We start from the raw sequence: 18,613 nt of genomic DNA, 5'->3' as shown, positions 1-18,613 counted from the left end.
CACAGGGAACTCTACTCAATAGTCTGTAATAACCTATATGGGAAAATAACCTAAGAAAGAGTAGATATATGTATATGTATAACTGATTCACTTTGCTGTACACCTGAAACTAACATAACATTTAAATCAACTGTACTCCAGTAAAAATATTTAAAAAAAGAGTTCTTCACTCACATAGTAGAATGCTCAACAGATATTTCAGGTTTTGCAAATAATAAACAACTTGACACAGGGAGACCCAGAAGCCAAAGACATTCTCACAAGTGCAATCAATACAGAAATTAAAAATATACGTGTGAAATGTTAAGACATTAAGAAAAGGATTCACTATCTTTTTTTTCATACTATGTTTTTTTTTGTTTTTTTTGTTTTTTTTGCGGTACGCGGGCCTCTCACTGCTGTGGCCTCTCCCGCTGCGGAGCACAGGCTCTGGACGAGCAGGCTCAGCGGCCATGGCCCACGGGCCCAGCCGCTCCGCGGCATGCGGGATCTTCCCGGACCGGGGCACGAACCCGTGTGCCCTGCATCGGCAGGCGGACTCTCAACCACTGCGCCACCAGGGAAGCCCAGGATTCACTATCTTTAAGTGGCATATGAAGAACCACTTGGACAACGTGAGGTATATGTTTTACCACTGTTAGCAAATCGAAGGCCAATAAAAAGTCACTCTTTAATGGGCCAGGAGCAAACATGTATCAAGGACTGGGCTCTCACCCTAGGACTGTCCTCCAGACCTGGCTCCACTTTTCTCTTCCCAATTTTGTGCCCCAGGGGGAGCCCCTGCAGACCACATCGCCCAGGTGCCCCAGGCCAGCCACCCACTGGGGGCCACTGCAAGAGATGGAAGGGGGCTTCCCTGGTGGCGCAGTGGTTGAGAGTCCGCCTGCCGATGCAGGGGACACGGGTTCGTGCCCCAGTTCGGGAAGATCCCACATGCCGCGGAGCAGCTGGGCCCGTGAGCCATGGCCGCTGAGCCTGAGCATCCGGAGCCTGTGCTCCGCAGCGAGAGAGGCCACAACAGTGAGAGGCCCGCGTACCGCAAGAAAAAAGAGATGGAAAGGCCAGGAGATGGGGAGCAGAAGGGCTGAGGTTCTCTCTCTACTTCCCCCCTGTATCCTGGCAAGAGGACTTTCTTCCCTTTCCCTTGCCCAGGTCTTGGTACCTGAACCTCCTTTATTGGTTCCCTTAATGCCACCCACACCTCTCTAAGTAGTTCATCAAAGTTTCTTCATTGCCATCCATTGAGTTGAATTGTTTCCTGCCAGGACCCTGTCTGATACAAGGACTGTAGGGCATTTTATATCTATATAAAATGTCTCGGCTCCAAAATGTAGGTCTTTTTGTCGTCTCCCATTTTACACGTGAAGACTCTGAGGCTCCAGGAGGGTAGAATACCAGCCAGCAGTCATAAAGGAAGTTTTCTGGCAGAGCACAAATTACTCCCAAGTCAGTCTAACAACTAAAAAGCCCCTGAAAGTGCGAGGGAGAAAAACACATCAAGCTTCCAAACTCTCAAGCCACAGTTTAGCCTCAAACCACATTATTTATGGTTTGGGATTCTCCCTCGGCCTGAAATGAGCCAGCTGGGGCATTGCCCTTTCAGTGCTTCTTCCACTGAGAGTTGCTTAGATTTGACCCTGCTGGAGGGCAGTGGGGTTTCCTAAGATCTAAGAGATCACAGGTGCTCCTTCCTTGCCTATCGCCCACATTTTTCCTTCAGTTCATCCCAGAAATCCCTTCCTTCCAGCCTTAAACATCCCACAGGCTCTCTTGTTCTTGTTTATAAATTAAAACCAGAATTCCTTTGCCAGAAATCCAGGAGATGGAAGATGAGGGTGGATGCAGTTACAAAGCACTTAATAACATCATCCTAGGCACCTCTCAGTCGTCAATCTCTGGGATTCATTAACAATCTAACTCTTTCCATACAAAAAACCTCCCTGGATTCCTCTTCTCTGTAGCTGTGCTGAATTGCTGAAAATGGAAAATGCAATTAAAATAAATTGTGATGGAGAGTAGAGGGGTAAGTACCAACGAACTCCCCTGAAGGAAATTCAGCTCTGAGTTATATTTCATTTCAGGGCTAAAGAATTTGCTATTATTTCTGCCTTTGCAGGTCCTTGGCAGTCACTACACTCTCACTACAAGAACAGGCGTTAGCAGCTGATACCTCTCCCAATTTCCTGACCGTCTGGATTTTACAACTGATGGCCGACAGTCAGGTCAGGTGGAGTTCTGAATCAGATCCTCAGAGGGAGCCAGGTGGAAGGGTGGCTCAGTAAACAGCATCTGAGTACGGGAAACATCTAGGTCTCACTTCCTCATTGCTGAGGGAATGTGAGTGGAAAGAGCAGCAGGTATACTCTTGTTTGAAGGAAAGAAGAATTTTTTAAAAGATCACTAGCGGGCCGTCCTCCAGCATGCCTTACCCAATTCCATTTAAATAACATACAGCTGACCCTTGAACTATATAGGGGTTAATCTGTCTATAATTTACTGTCGGCCCCTTGTATCTGTGGTTCCTCGGAAACTGTGGATTCAAGCAACCTCGGATGGTACAGTACTGTAGTATTTTCTATTGAAAAATATACACATATAAGTGGGCCCATGCAGTTCAAACCCGTGTTGTTCGCGGGTCAACTGTATATTTATTGACTCACTGCTAAATACAGGGCCTATCTAGCCTGCAGCACCTAAGGAGACAAGAAAAGAGGTTAAGATAGCCTCAACCCTTGGGAAAATTTCTTACCTGGAATTACTGTTGTTTGCTGCCATTTTCAGTTTTAATGGTAGCAGACAGTTGCTGGACAGTCCAAATACCTGCAACAGTGCCTCTCTTCTCCCACTAACCTGTCCTACTAGGGAGCCTGGACCCCCGAGGGTAGACTGACTGAATAACCTAAGGCCCTCGGAAAACCACAGCATCCTGTGTCCCTCCTCCCTTGACGATGTTGATCACAGGTGGTACAAAATAACTGTCAACCCGATTTCACAAGCCTCACTGCAGAAAACCCAGGTCTCTCATTCAAAAGCTACAGGCTTTTGCATATAGATCACTCAGGTTCAGTTTCTAAGTAGTTTCATCTAACTTAAAAATAATAAAGACCTGACTACACTGATGAAAGAAACACTTGAGTCATTTATCAGAATGTTTTAGCCCTGGGTTACAGGAAACGAGGAAACCCAAAACTTCAAACAAAACAAAAAAGTTTATTCGAACCTTCTGTGCAAGGTATACCAATTTTTTTCACACTTACAGGAGAAAAACATCAATTTAAAACCAACAAACAAAACTCCACCTGTCTAGTTTGTAGCAGTGAAATCTGCTATGGGGGCGGGGACGGAGGTAGATAACATCCCCACCAACACCCCCGCAGGCTTCACGCCCGCTCCGGCTCCGGGAGGGTTCCCGCGCTCCCGCCCCAGCCGAGGGCCGCCCGCCCGCCCGCCGTTACCTGGTCCAGAGGGATGCCCAGGAGCTCGCTGAGCGGGTGCAGACAGGTGGAGCCCGTGGTGCGGTAGGAGAGGCTGGGAGGAGGCTCTGCTGCCATCCTGCATCTTCGGGAGGCGGCAGCCCCGGCCCCAGGCCGCGCCACCCCGCTCGGCGTCCTCCCGCCCGAGTGCGCGCGGGTGGCTGTCCCGAGGGCCGCGCGGCCGCCTGGCTCGCGGGGACCGAGCGGCGAGCCGGAGGACGCGACCCAGCGCAAAATTCTCGGGGCGCAAACTTGGCGTTGGCGCAGTGGCCGCGGGCGCGGCAGGAGGGCTGCGGCCGAGAGCGTTTGCTTCCCGCTCCCCTCCTCTCGCCGCTCATTGGCCCGGCCGCCCGGGACTGCCCGGGAGGAGGGAGGAAGGGAGGGAGGAAAAGTGCGGACTCGGAGCCCGGCCCTCGAGCGCCACCCGGCCCGCCCTGCCCGGGCCAACCCGAGAGGGAAAGCGACGACAGGGACGCCGCCGCCTAGCCCGGCGCCTGGTGGCGCGCGGCCCCGGGGGCGGGAGGATCCTCTGCTCTTACTTCGCCCGAGCTCCCCATTCTCCCTCCCCGCCACAAGAAACGACCTCCATCCCGGTCACCCTGGCGGGCTCCTTGCGCTAGGGAGCACCCTGACCCCACCCCGTTCTGGTTCCGTCGCAGCGTCGGCACCGCGGCCCTCCCGGTCCCCGCGCCGGCTAAGATTTCCTGCACTTTCCTTGCAAGGCTTCTCCCTCGCAGTCCTTGCGGCAAAGGGTTAATCTGCCAGGGGCTCGAAGCCCAAGGACACCCCGGGGCTCCCAGCCAGCACCCCAGCACCCAGCCTCCTTTTCTCCTTACGTGCCTGTGGGCAAGACATAGTTTCCTACACCCTGATCTGACATGGTCTGTGTCACACAGGCTCAGACACTAGGACTGCTAGCTTCTGACCATTAATGTTCGGCCCTTTGGATTGTGAATTCTTTTTACCCCTGTAAGAAACGGCGCTACAGTTATGTGCATTCTGATCAGCTTTTGCCAGAACCGGTTCTAAAAAGAGGTACCTGGCCCCTTCGCTTCTCTGTCCTCAGACACCCAAGTGTATCACTGGCACTTGGAAACCTTTAGTTGATTAATAGGTTTTGAGAATCATAAACGTCTTGATCCTTTCCAAGAACTGTTGTATGCTCGCTGATGAAGAAGGCTTTCGGGAAAGCAGGAAATCAGATGGGTAGGAAAAAACAAAAAACAAAGAAAACTGAGTTGGTGTCAATCTCTAGGCTTCACCAGGTAACCAAGCCCAAAGCTTTGCATCAGCGGTTTCCTGGGAGCTGGTAGGAGCCACAGAGCCGTGGATTAGTTGGTGGAGAATCCAACCAAACAGGGGGCCAGTAACTTTGGGGCAGAACTAACATTGTCATCAACATGGCTTCCAGCTTCAAATCCAACTGAAGGCCTGTCAGATGGTCACAACAACTTCCCCTCCAAGGCTGGGCCTCACCCTGGCCTTCTGGAAGAGCTTCATCACCAAAAAGCTGCACAGAACTTTAAATGGCCGGGCCAGAGTTTCTCAACTCATGTCCCCACCACTCCCTGTCCCCATGGAGATTTTATAGGAGGCCACCGCCACCAGATGACAATCTGCTTTTCACACCACGCACACATATACACACACTCACACACACATACATATACACACACTCACACACACACACAGGCATATGCTTGAGTCTCAGTTAGGCTAGACAGGCTCATTAAATATCACACAGTTCTAGAAACTGACCAGAATTGAAGCAATGTTCCTCTTATCTTGAGCAAAATGACAGCTTACATGAGGTGTCTGAGGGCAGAAGGAGCTAGACAGCGTTGTTAAAAGAAAAAAAAAGTCAACACTTAAATGTGAACTGCCAGAAAAGAAAAGTAGGCCAGTTTGGGTAGTATTTACGAAGCAAATGCTCAGACCACTCATAATTTTCCGCAAAGCTATGCTCTTCAGACTTCAAAAACTAGTCTTCACATTGGCGTAGGTTTAAAAACAGAAGATTAGCCCTACACGGATTTTCTTCTGCTCAACAAAACACAGATTATCATCTAGTCTAAAATTTCCCCTTAAAAATGGAGGAAGTACGCTTAGATCTTGAAAACAAAACATCACAGAACTTAAATCTTAATAATTCTGTTTTACTGATACTGTAGTACAATTAATGTTCAAAGAACTATTAGGTGATGCAGCCTCAAAAGAATGGATCAGTTACCCTATAGGTTAATTCAGCTGGCTTCTGGAGGATGGGATATGATTCTAAGATGTATAAGAGCTGTACCATGGACTCATCACTCTCTTTTCCTTCCCCTTTATCTCTGTTTCCATCAGAGATCAATTCATAATAATAATTATTACATGTTAGATATACCTTTTAAAAAGCTCTCTCATTTACCAGTGACAATAACCCACGTGGTTGTTATTATAATCTCTATTTTATAGATGAGAAGCCTGCAGTTTGGAGAGTTTAAGTATCTTGGCCGTGTTTAGGGAGGTTGAATAAAACATGCCTGTCTGATTCCAGAACCTGGGCCCTCAGTCATTATGCCACGTTGCCTCCTCTGAAACAAAACATTTCTCTCTTTATCAAGAGGCCCACTCATACACCCACAGGCCTGTCATTCCTGTGGACAAAGCACTGTATTTACTGTTCAAAAATGAGGTGGCTTGGGGTGATGCTACAGGCACTCGGTCTCACCTGTTCTCTGTCTGCCGTAGAATGAGGCATGATATCAAGGTCAAGTTTCTAATCTCCTTTCTGAAGCTATACTCAGAATGTGAAGTCATCCAGAAGATCCAGTGCTGATCCTGATGACTGGTCTAAAATTAAAGGCCAGACAAAAAGACCTGAAAAGGGATCTGGCATATTTCAGGGAGGCAGCGTGATACTGTCGACTGATAAAAATCCAACACCAGTCTCATGCCAATCCAGACCCAGCCAAAGATACTCAAACAACAAAATTGAATTCAAATCAGCCTCAAAGTTTACAAAGGTGTAACCCTTCAAGAAGATAAGTTCTCATGATTCAATCAAAAATAATCACCAACAAAACTAATTAAAACCATCTACAAGGACATAACCCACGTAAAAATAAAATACCATGATAATAATACCACATATTCGTGTAATGATATTGTGTATTCACAGAGCACACTCAGTTATATCATCCCTTTTGATCCTCCCAACAATTCTATGAGGTTGAAAGGGCAGGTGTTATCACTTTTATTATTATGTCATCATCCTCTCCATTTTTATTCACGAGAGTACGAAGTTTCTGGTACATCGCAGCTAGCTTATCCAGCTGGTAAACAGCAAAAGTAGGATTCAAACTTGGCTATTCCATTGTTCTTTTTATTACACAGAGATCTTTTTATTATACTAGGAGTCCACCTTCAGGAAAACGGCAGAAACTGTTGCCTGCATAGAACATTTAACTCCACGCCTAACATTTGAGATCTGATCCGGAGAATGGTCTGAACTGACCCACGATGGGTATCACTCTTGCTTTTTAAGCAGTTTCTTTAAGCATCGTCCACACAAAACCACAGGGAATTTAGATTTTGCGATCAGTGCCCTACTCCGTCACGTCTTAGCTCAACCATTCTGCGTTTGCTTGGACCATCTGTTACCTCCTACCTGCCTAACGTATTTTCTGAGTTGAGGTCACAGTTAAACATCGTTTTTATAATTGTTCATGTTCAGAAAAATTAAGAAATTAATATAACTGAACACCTACTAGATTTAGCTCTTACTGCTGCATAACATAGCATTTTCCCCTGAGAATACTATCATTTAGTCATTCCAGATAAATCGACACAAATCCTCTCAGCCTGCTAACCTCTGTACTTACATCAGGGAGATGCTGATATGTCTAAAGACAAAAGAATCCAAAATAATATGCCAACCTCTGAAAGAAGCCAGTTATGAGAAATACGAAGCAGAAATTAGTCACGGATAAGCAAATGTAGAAATAAATCTCACTAACAAAACACCATTAACTAAAAATACACAGAATGATATTTATAAATACGATTTTGCACAACTTCTGAGTGGGCAGGATTGGAGGCTAAAATGTAGAAAAGAAACAGGTAATGAAAATCTAAAGAACCCAGCCTTTAAAGCAAAGCAAAACTGGACCCGAAAACCAGTACTGCTTTCTACTAGTTTTGTGACTTTGAGCAAATCAATTATCTTCTGCAAGTCTCCGCTTCCTCCTCTATAATGTGGAAATAAGAATTACGGTCTCGGGCTTCCCTGGTGGCGCAGTGGTTGAGAGTCCGCCTGCCGATGCAGGGGACACGGGTTCGTGCCCCGGTCCGCGAGGATCCCACATGCCTCGGAGCGGCTGGGCCCGTGAGCCATGGCCACTGAGCCTGCGCGTCCAGAGCCTGTGCTCCGCAACGGGAGAGGCCACAACAGTGACAGGCCCGCGTACCGCAAAAAAAAAAAAAAAAAAAAAAAGAATTACAGTCTCTTGTGGCTGGTGTAAGGACTGAAGGAAAGATTATATACGAAATAACCCATCATCAAGTAATTGTTCAAAAAATATTAATTATCTCTGCTCAGCGGAGCTTACCCTCTACAAGCTAACATTTTATTTTTAACTTTAGCCTTTGGGGAAGGAGAGGTTTCTAAAATGGATCGCACATGTCCCTGCATACTTAAATGGAGTTCGTGACCATTACTGAGTTTTTGCTGATGAGTCAAGAGCCCATCCTGCAATAGAGTGATGTCTTGGAGTCCATTGACTTGTCAACAATTTGTCCGTACACTAAACTACGCCCAAAGAGGTCAGCTTTTTCAATTACTGTGTCTACTTTCTAGTTTTCCAATCTCCTCTCATATTTCGGTTGTTGCTGCCTTGACTGCTATTCTGGTTCTCCTGTGAGTTAGGGAACTCTAAAATTGCTAGGCTTTGGCTGAATGCCTAAGGAGTGCTTGTAGAAGTCAAGTACAGTTGTCCCTCAGTATCCGGGGACGGTTGGTTCCAGGACGTGCGGCAGACATCAAAATCCATGGAAGCACGAGTCTTACGGTAGACTCTCCTGTCTGCGAGCTCCACATCCGCGGATTCAACCTACTGCTGATGGAAAACGTAGTACTGTATGCAAACTATATGTATGGACGGCCGACCGTACCTCGTTTTTAAGTAAGCTCTATGCTATCTATCTCGGATATTCAGAGGTTTGTTTGTTTTTTTTTCTTACTTCCTTTGGGTGTCCTGACATGCTTGGTGTCCTGATACGCTTTGGGTGTCCTGACATTCTCCATCCCGTGCCCCAGCCCCACTGTGGGTGTCGTTGCTGAGACCGCTGCCATCTTAGGCTTCAGGGAGCTGCCCAGCATTAATCCTTTAATCCTAGACCTCGTTTTCAGATCAGAGGCCACTTGGACGCTCCCTCAACCCATATTTTTACCTTACTCTTCACTCTTTGTTCTGCTGCCTGATTCCTAGGCCCAATGATAGTGTCAAGCACAACAATGCTTTAGAATGAAGGGATGGATGGTTTCCTGGCAATCAGTGCGGCCAGTGGTACTCATGACTTTTCACTTAAATCCTCATGACCCAGCCTGTTGTTCAGAGCCTGCGTGGCTCTCTGTGTCAGCACATTAGGGTGGCCAGCCCTAAATGCTGAGTGTACACTGTAGTCTGTTATTTATAGGACTAAACTAGGTATTTGTCCCTATTCCCTAAGCCTTTCCTATACCTATTGTGCCATTTCTGCAACTTTCATTTACTTTGAAACAATTTCCATCATTATTGGTCAATTATTTCAGAGTATCTCAAAAACATACTAGCAGGTGCTCCTGTTGGCAGTCTCTAAGAAAGGAACGTCAAGCTCCGTTGACCACAGGACTTTCTGTGTGTGTACGTGGTGCATCCTTCAGAATTAACATTCCCCAGATTCACTTGGGGAGACAGGGCTTTTGCTTGTGAAGATTGAGTTGACATTCAGCAAATGTTTATTAAGGAACAGTTATTTATAAAGCACTATCCTAAAGTACAAACAGACAAAAATACCTCCCCCAATGGAGCTCATACTCTAGCAGGGGAAGACAACAAAAACATTAAATATATATATATATATATATATATATATGTATATGATATGTATATGCAGGGTACATATGTTGTAGTGTTTTATAGGGTGGCCAGGGTAGACCTCATTAAGATCACATTTGAACAAAGACTTGAAAGCAGCTAAGGAGTTAGCCAGGCAGATTTCTGGGCAAAGACTGTTCCAGAAAGAGGAACTGTCTAGCACAAAGGCCCAACGACAGGAGTAGGTCTGGCAGAGTGGAGAAACAACAAGCTGCCAGGAAGCCTGGTGCAGAGTGATTGAGGGGAGAGAGGGAGGAGATGGGCCAGAGAGGTATGGAGAGCCAGCCTATGGGGACCTTGGGGGCCATTACAACAACTTTGTCTGTTCCTCTGATTTCGACCGGGAGCCACTGCAAGGATTTGAGCAGAGGAGTGCCTATACTCTTTAAACAGCTCCCCTTTCCCCTCCCCCAGCCCCTGGGAACCACCATTCTACTTTCTGTTTCTATATGAATTTGACTACCTTAGATACCTCCTATAAGTGGAATCATACGATATTTTTCTTTTGGTCACTGGCTTATTTCATGTCCTCAAGGTTGATCCATGTTGTAGCATGTGACAGGATTTTCTTTCTTTTGAAGGCTGAACAATATTTCATTATATGTAAAGGCCACATTTTGTTTATCCATTCATCTGTTGATGGACACTTGGATTGTTTCCACCTCTTTGCTATGGTGATAGTGCTGCTATCAAAATGGGTGTGTAAATATCTCTTTGAGACCCTACTTTCAACCCTTTGGGTATATCCCCCATAAGTGGGATTGCTGGATGATATGGTAGTTCTCTCTTTAATTTTTTGAGGAACCATAGTACTGTTTTCCATAGCAGTTGTGCCATTTTACAATCCCATCAACAGTGCACAAGGCTTCCAATTTCTCAACATTCTTACCAACGCTTGTTATTTTCTGTTTTGTTTTTATTCGGTAGTAGCCATCCGAACGGGTGTGAGGTAATCTCATTGTGGTTTTGATTTACAGTTCTCTGCTGGTTAGTAATGCTGAGCACATTTTCATATGCTTGTTAACCATTTTACATCATCTTTAGAGAGATGTCTGTTTAAGCCCGTTACCTATGTTTTGGTCATGTTATTTGATTTTTTGTTGAGATGTAGGAGTTCTCTGTATATCTGGCTATTAACCCTTTATGAGATATATAATTTTCAAATATTTTCTCCCATTCTGTATGTTGCCTTTTCACTCTGTTGATTGTGTCCTTTGATGCACAAAAGTTTTTAAGTTTGATGTCCCATTTCTCCCTTTTTACTTTTGTTACTTGTGCTTTTTTGTCATATATAAAAAATCATTGCCACATCCAACGTCATAACGTTTTTCCCCTATGTTTTCTTCTAGTTTTCCAGTTTTAGGTCTTATGTGTATGTCTTTAATCCATTTTGAGTTAATTTTCGGATATGGTGTAAGATAAGAGTCCAACTTCAGTTTTTTGCAGATGGATTTCCAGCTTCTCAACACAATCTTAGACTGTCCTTTTCCCATTGAGTAGTCTTGACACCCATATGTTGAAGATCATTTGACCATATGTGTGAGGGTTTATCTGAATTCCCTCATTTTTTAATGTAAAACAATTAAGCTATCTCTTTCCTTCCAAGCTCTTTAAAATCCAGCCTATAAAAGGACTTATTATTTTCCTACATAAAGATAATTTTCTCCCTGAAAGAGATTCTCCTGCCAGCTGTGAAAATTTTAGATTTTCCGGCAAATGTCACAGCTATGAATTCAGTCTTCCTGGGCTGCAGTTTCCATGTATGTGGATGAGAAATAAAACTGCCCTGCAACCATTGTAGATTTTTTAAACTATATTTATTGAGAGATACATTATATATGTAAATGTAATAATATATATACACACACATATATATATAATTTAAATTAAAATAACCAAATTAAAGATATATGCATGTTCCCACAACTCTTTCAAGAAATAGAACATCAGGAATATCATCAACAGTGCTCTCCAAACCAAGGCTTGTACCGCCCTCATCCCCCCACCCCAACTCAGGTACATAAGGACTTTCTGGGGGTACCTAAGCATCCACCAGTTTAAGTAAGTTATTTCTAGATACCCAAATTCCATATATACTCTTTCTTAACTCAATTTGCCTGAGAACTCTTGAGTTCCCAATAGTCCTTCTCCCACTTGACCGAAGCACCCATTGCAAATCTCACAGTGCACCAGGGTCCTGGGTGTGAACCCCTCTCATCTCCAAATGGGCCAGGTCTCCTGAGGATTAAGCGAGGTACCATAAACCCACAGGCCTTTCTGTGTTTCCCATTTTATGCATATTTCTGTCAATGGTAAAGCATGAATTTTAGAATCAAGTATTGTGGCTCCTGTCAAGATGTTCTGAAATCAGATCTATGGTAGTGATAAGGATGGGGGTGGCAATGATAATTTTCTACCTCTTTCTTCCCCAGTTTATTTTCAAAGAATGAGGAAGAGTCCTGGGAGAGAAAAACAAAGAAAGCATGGATGAGAAATACTCAACACTGAAAACTTGGGCTTTCTTTTTTCATATATTTAAAAACAAGCATTTCTTTTCAGCTATTTTCAATACTCTTTCCTAGGGTGTGTCATTTGCTGGAAATAAAAACATCTTGATCAGCTGAAGAAGCAGAATGATTCTGATTCTTTTCAGTGTTACTGGAATGTTTTCTGGGACTGCCAAAAATATCAGGATAACTTTGGGTAAAATCCAAAGTTAAAATTTTTATGTAACTTCTTTCCATTTTGGTATGTGGTACTCAATGTAGTAATTAAAAGCCATTTTATCAATTATATTATGAATTCTTTGTAATTACATTGCATCCTCATATTATTTCATCCTATGAAATGTTTATTATTTTATATCTCCTATTAATAAAAAAAAGTATATGAAATAACTGCTAGCCCCACCAGTTATTACCAGTATAAACCATTCTCTTTATTAAAAGCATAGAAGAAGATCATGATTCTTCTTATAAAAGGATTTATTTCCAAAGCCAACTATACTTCAGTAAAATGTAAAATAGATAAATAAATAAATAAGCAAAAAAAAGGATTTATTTCCAATAAATTTTACTTTTTGTGTTTAATGATTATTTATCAACAGTTATAACATTTAAGAATTTTTGATAAAGTGGGCACTAATAATAATTACAAAGGTAAATTTTTTAAGTCTTGGAGCCTTATGACTTCAGAAAATGAAATAAATGTTAAGATTACACGTATACGCGTATTTTGTTTTAGATAAGTATGATAGGATAATCAAGAGAAGAGTTTCGATCATAAAGATATATTAGGACAAAAGCTTGTGGAGGAAGTAGGATAGAAATATTATTCAAAGAGAAAAAGGGAAGATTTACATATTTTAATGTTTTGTTTTACTGAAGATTAGTTGATTTACAATGTTGTGTTAGTTTCAGGTGTACAGCAGTGTGATTCAGTTATACCTACTTATATACCTATTTTTTTCAGATTCTTTTCCCTTATAGGTTATTACAAAATACTGAGTAGTTCCCTGTGCTATACAGTAGGTCCTTGTTGGTTATCTATTTTATATATAGTAGTGTGTATATGTTAATCCCAAACTCCTAACTTATCCCTCCTCCCCTTCCCCATATTCTTTAACAAGTTAAAGAGCTTGTTTACATATGTTTTAAATGGTTGTTGGTAACAGTATAAAATTATAGTTTTATATCTTATTGAATACTTTTAAAAGCAAGATATGACAGTTTTATTTTTAAATGTCAAATTTTACAACACTGGAAATTACATTCTTTGCAACTCTTTCAACTTATAATGAACATTTTTAGATGGTGACTTTAAAATGTAGGAACAAATACATAGTTTCTCAAAATTCTTTACGGGAATAAGTGAACAAAAGATTTGAACTAAAAAGTCCTATGTGTCCCTTCTCAATGAATTACCATCTCACAAAGGTGACAATTATTTGAATTTTATGTTAAGTATGTACTTGCTTCTTTTTGTAACTTTGCCATGTATGTATATATCTCTAAGCATAATTGTTAGGGTTAGCTGGTTTTGACCTCTGTACAAGAATTCCCCATTCCTTGTGGGGTTTTTTTTAACACTCAAAAGGTTTTTGCAATTCATCCATATAGGGATGTGGTTAAAATACCTTAATCATTTTCACTGCTGTGTGGTATTCCTTTATATAAACTATATCACAATTTAACAATTATTTAACAATTAATTATCACAAGTTAACCATTAGCAGTGGTTAAGAATCCACCTGCCAATGCAGGTGACATGGGTTTGAGCCTTGGTCCAGGAAGATCCCACATGCCACAGAGCAACTAAGCCTGTGCACCACAACTACTGGGCCTGCACCCTAGGGCCCATGAGCCACAACTGCTGAAGCCCGCATGCCACAACTACTGAGCCCAGGTGCCTAGAGCCCGTGCTCCACAACACGAGAAGCCACTGCAATGAGAAGCCCGCATGCCACAACTAGAGAAAGCCCACACGCAGCAACGAAGACCCAAAGCAGCCAAAAATAAATAAATTAATAAATTAATTAACAATTATCTGGTTCGTTTGATATCTGGAAACAGTGGATTCCAGATTTTTGCTTTTAAAAACACTAACATAAAACCATAACAATGCTGATGTAAATATTCTCAATCCCTGGTAAACATAGATAAGAATTTCTTTGTGGTAAAGATTTAGGAGTGAATATTGCTGGATCATAAGCTAAATGCACATTCAACATTTCAAGATGAGACCAAATGGCTTCCCAAAGTGGTTGTACCAAGCTGCCCTCCCCCAGCAGTGTATGAAACTCCCAGTTGCCACATCCTCACTCACACTTGGTATTTTTTTATCTTTATTGGAGTAAAATTGCTTTACAGTGCTGTCTTAGTTTCTGCTGTATAACAAAGTGAATCAGCTATATGCATACATATATCCCCATATCCCCCACCTATGCCTCCCTCCCACCCTCCCTATCCCACCCCCTAGGTCCTCACAAAGCACCGAGCTGATCTCCCTGTGCTATGTGGCTGCGTCCCACTAGCTGTCTATTTTACATTTGGTAGTGTATATATGTCCATGCTACTCTCTAACTTTGTCTCAGCTTCCCCTTCCCCCCCGTGTCCTCAAGTCCGTTCTCTATGTCTGCATCTTTATTCCTGCCCTGCCACTAGGTTCATCAGTACCATTTTTTTAGATTCCATATGTATGTGTTAGCACATGGTATTTGTTTCTGTCTTTCTTACTTCACTCTGTATGACAGACTCTAGATCGATCCACCTCATTACAAATAACTCAGTTTTTTTCCTTTTTATGGCTGAGTAATATTCCATTGTATATATGTGCCACATCTTCGCTCAGCATCACTAATCATTAGAGAAATACAAATCAAAACCACAATGAGGTATCTATCACCTCACACCATTCAGAATGGCCATCATCAAAAAATCTACAAACAGGGCTTCCCTGGTGGCGCAGTGGTTGGGGGTCTGCCTGCCGATGCAGGGGACATGGGTTCGTGCCCCGGTCCGGGAGGATCCCACGTGCCGCGGAGCGGCTGGGCCCATGAGCCATGGCCGCTGAGCCTGCGCGTCCGGCGCCTGTGCTCTGCAGCGGGAGAGGCCGCAGCAGTGAGAGGCCCGCGTACCGCAAAAAAAAAAAAAAAATCTACAAACAATACATGTTGGAGAGGGTGTGAAGAAAAGGCAACTCTCCTGCACTGTTGGTGGGAATGTAAATAGATACAGTCACTATGGAGAACAGTACGGAGGTTCCTTAAAAAGCTAAAAAAAAAAAAAAAAAAAAAAAACACTAAAAGCACACTTGGTATTTATAGCCTTTTAAGCTTTTGTCAGACTGGTGAAGGTTAGGTCCTTTTATTATTTTTTCTTATTAGTAATGAAGTTTAGCGTCTTTCTATTTGTCTAGGGACCATTCATGTGTCCTTTTCTCTGAAATATCTATTCATGTTTTTTGCCTATATTTCTATAACTCGTTTTGTGTTTTATCTATTTCTGTTTTATTTTTAGGAGTATTTTATATGTTCTGGATACCAGTACTAAACATTTATCAGTCATAATTATTGCAAATATCTTCTCCCAGGCTGTAGCTTGAGTTTCACTCTCTTCATGGTGTTTTTAAGTAAATGATCTTAATTTAAATTTAGTCACATATTCAACCTTTTTCTTTATTGTTGCATCTTATTTAAGAAATCTATCTTACCCATAATTCACAGATAAGCTTATTTTCTGTTATCTCCTAAATTTTTAATTAATAGGGTTTTTTTTTTGGTTTTGTTTTTGTTTTTGTGGTACGCGGTCCTCTCACCGTTGTGGCCTCTCCCGTTGCGGAGCAAAGGCTCCGGACGCACAGGCCCAGTGGTCACGGCTCACGGGCCCAGCCGCTCCACGGCATGCGGGATCGTCCCGGACTGGGGCACAAACCCGCGTCCCGTGCATCGGCAGGCGGACTCTCAACCACCGCGCCACCAGGGAAGCCCAATTCATAGATTTTTGAAGAGCAATTTTAGGTTTACAGAAAAATTGATTGGAAAGTACAAAGAGTTACCACAAACCCCTCTCTTCCCACCCACCCCCAGTTTTCTCTATTATTTACATCTTGCATTAGTGTGATACATTTGTTACAATTAATGAACAAATACTGATACATTATTATTAACGGGAATCCACAGTTCACCTTAGAGTTCACTCTTTGTGTTGTACATTCTGTATGTTTTGAAATGTGTATAATGACATGTACCCATCACTACTGTGTCAAACAATGTGGTTTCACTGCTCTCAATATATTCTGTGCTCCACCTATCTATCCTTCCCTCCCCCATCTCACCTCTGTAGATCTGCCTTCTCCAGAATGTCATATAGTAGAGATCCCACAGTTTGTAGTCTTTTCAGCTTGGCTCTTTTCATTTAACAACATGCTTTTAAGGTTCCTCCCTGTGTTTTCATGGCTTGACACCTCATTTCTTTTCATCACTGTGTAATAGTCCATTGTATGGCTGCACCACAGTTGTTTATCCATTTACCTACTGAAAGACATCTTGGTTGACTAAAGCTTTTTAAAATTTTGTTTTATACTTAAGTCTCATCTAGAATTAATTCTTGGGTATGATGTGAGATAGAATTCAGATTTCATTTTTTACATATGGATTATTAGATGTTTCAGAAACTTTTATCAACCTGTTCCTATTTTTCCCACCGATCCAGCTCTGTCATATATCAAATTCTCATTTTTGTGCTGATCTGTTTCTAAGCTCACTATTTTATTCCACTGGCCTCTGTGTCTACTCTGGGCCAATACCACAACGTCATAATTACAGTTGATGTATGAAAGTCTTGGTAGCTGGTATGATGTGTTCCACCACATAGTTCTTCAGGAGCATCTTGACAATGTGGGACCTTCTTCTTCCATATAAATTTTAGAACCAGCTTGTTAGTTTCATGAAAAACTCTTGGGCTTTGACAGGAATTGTATTGAATTTCTTTCTCAATTTGTGGAGAAATTCTCATTTGTGGAGAACTGAAACCTTTATGATATATAGAACCTTGTGCTCTATGAGTATTGTATTTCTCTCGATTTATTCAGATCTTGATGTTTTCAATAAAGTCTTATTGAAATACCTTGATCATTTTTATTAGATTTGTTCCAGGTACTTTACATTTTCTTTTGCACTTGTAAATGTTCTCTCTCTCTCTTTTTTTTTTACACTACATATTGTTTGTTGCAATTTACTTTTGAAATTGATCTATTATATATAGCAACCTTTTAAATTTTTATTCATTTTATTTATTTGTATATAGATTCAATTTTTCTAAGTAGAAAATCATATCTTCTTTTAAAAGTTATAGTTTATGTCCTCCTCTCTAATCTTTACATTTTTATTTCTTTTTTTTTTTAATCCTATTGAGCTGGCTAGAACCTCCAGTACTTTCATATGGAATCTGAGAAGACATAGTCCTTCTCCTTGAAGTGCTTTATTGAGGGAAGTAAACTCATCAATATGATACATCGTGACAGGACATAGGAATAGTTTGTATAAATTATATGGAAATTGAGTATGGCAACATTTAATTCCTCCCTAGAAGACAGAGGTCAGGTCCTACTATGTATTGGGTTGGACAAAAAGTTCATTTGGGCAACATGTTACAAAAAAACCTGAACAAACTTTTTGGCCCATGCAATACTTATCATTGTAGCTTAGAAGTATACATTAATATTTTGCTAACCAAAGTCAATTATATAATCATTCACAAAGTCTTAAGACAGGTAGAACATTGTTTTTGAAATGAGAAGATAGATTTTAAAAAACAATTATTTTATTCATACATGTATTGAACATATATTTATAACACCCTTACCCAACATTGTCCCCGACCATACAGTATACTGATGCACAGACAAACACAGTCTGCTCTCAGTTTTTAACTGGGGAAGGGGAGGGACTCTGTTTAAACAGTGAAACATTTTTGTGTCAATTGGTTCTTCCAAGAAAATAAAAAATATATGGGGCTCATATGTAACCCATGACAGTCACTGTGGGAAAAGCATATTGGTTAAAAATTTTGCTCATATTGAGTTAAAAATCTGCTGTCCCAAAACTCTTAACCACTATTCCTAGTTCTGCCAAATGAAATAAAAAATATTTTCTTCCAATTGACTGCAGTCAAAATCTGTGAAAAGAGCCTTTTTTTTCTTTTCTCTTCTAAGCCTTCCTTTCCATTGGCTAAACTAGTCCTTCAATAATGGTGTGATTTTAAGATCCCATACTATTTTAGTTACCCCCCTCCTGAGAAACTATTATATGTCCCTGTCTCTCTTAAAAACCATTACACAAAACTGAAAATAAATTTCCAAGGAAGAAATGACCAGTGCATTGTAGATGGAGACTATAAAATTGCTGTTTCTAGAAGTTAAACATATCCCTGCCATATAGAAGTAAATTTACATTATTTCTTTTTGTCCCTCAGTATAGAACTCAGACCTATTGTCATCTATTCCAAGAAAACAATTTTAAAT

The 18,613-nt window shown here is 41.7% G+C and overlaps 1 protein-coding gene across 2 annotated transcripts in view; it reads right to left on the bottom strand.

Moving 5' to 3' along the window:
* The window catches only part of MBOAT1 (membrane bound O-acyltransferase domain containing 1), a 112,819-nt gene extending 109,030 nt beyond the window's left edge, over positions 1–3,789 (bottom strand). The window contains exon 1 of one of the 2 annotated variants that reach the window (XM_033434825.2): positions 3,456–3,789. In XM_033434825.2, the coding sequence (XP_033290716.1) occupies positions 3,456–3,551 (96 nt within the window). In that variant the 5' untranslated portion in view covers positions 3,552–3,789. The remainder of the gene's footprint in view (positions 1–3,455) is intronic. The other variant, XM_004273532.4, reaches the window with a different exon arrangement.
* Between the last annotated feature and the right edge of the window lie 14,824 nt (positions 3,790–18,613).

The sequence above is a fragment of the Orcinus orca genome, chromosome 10 (assembly GCF_937001465.1).
Source record: "Orcinus orca chromosome 10, mOrcOrc1.1, whole genome shotgun sequence".
NCBI classification, from domain to species: Eukaryota; Metazoa; Chordata; class Mammalia; order Artiodactyla; family Delphinidae; genus Orcinus; species Orcinus orca.
Note: the sequence above shows the minus strand (reverse complement) of the source record. Positions and strands in the feature narration are given on the sequence as shown.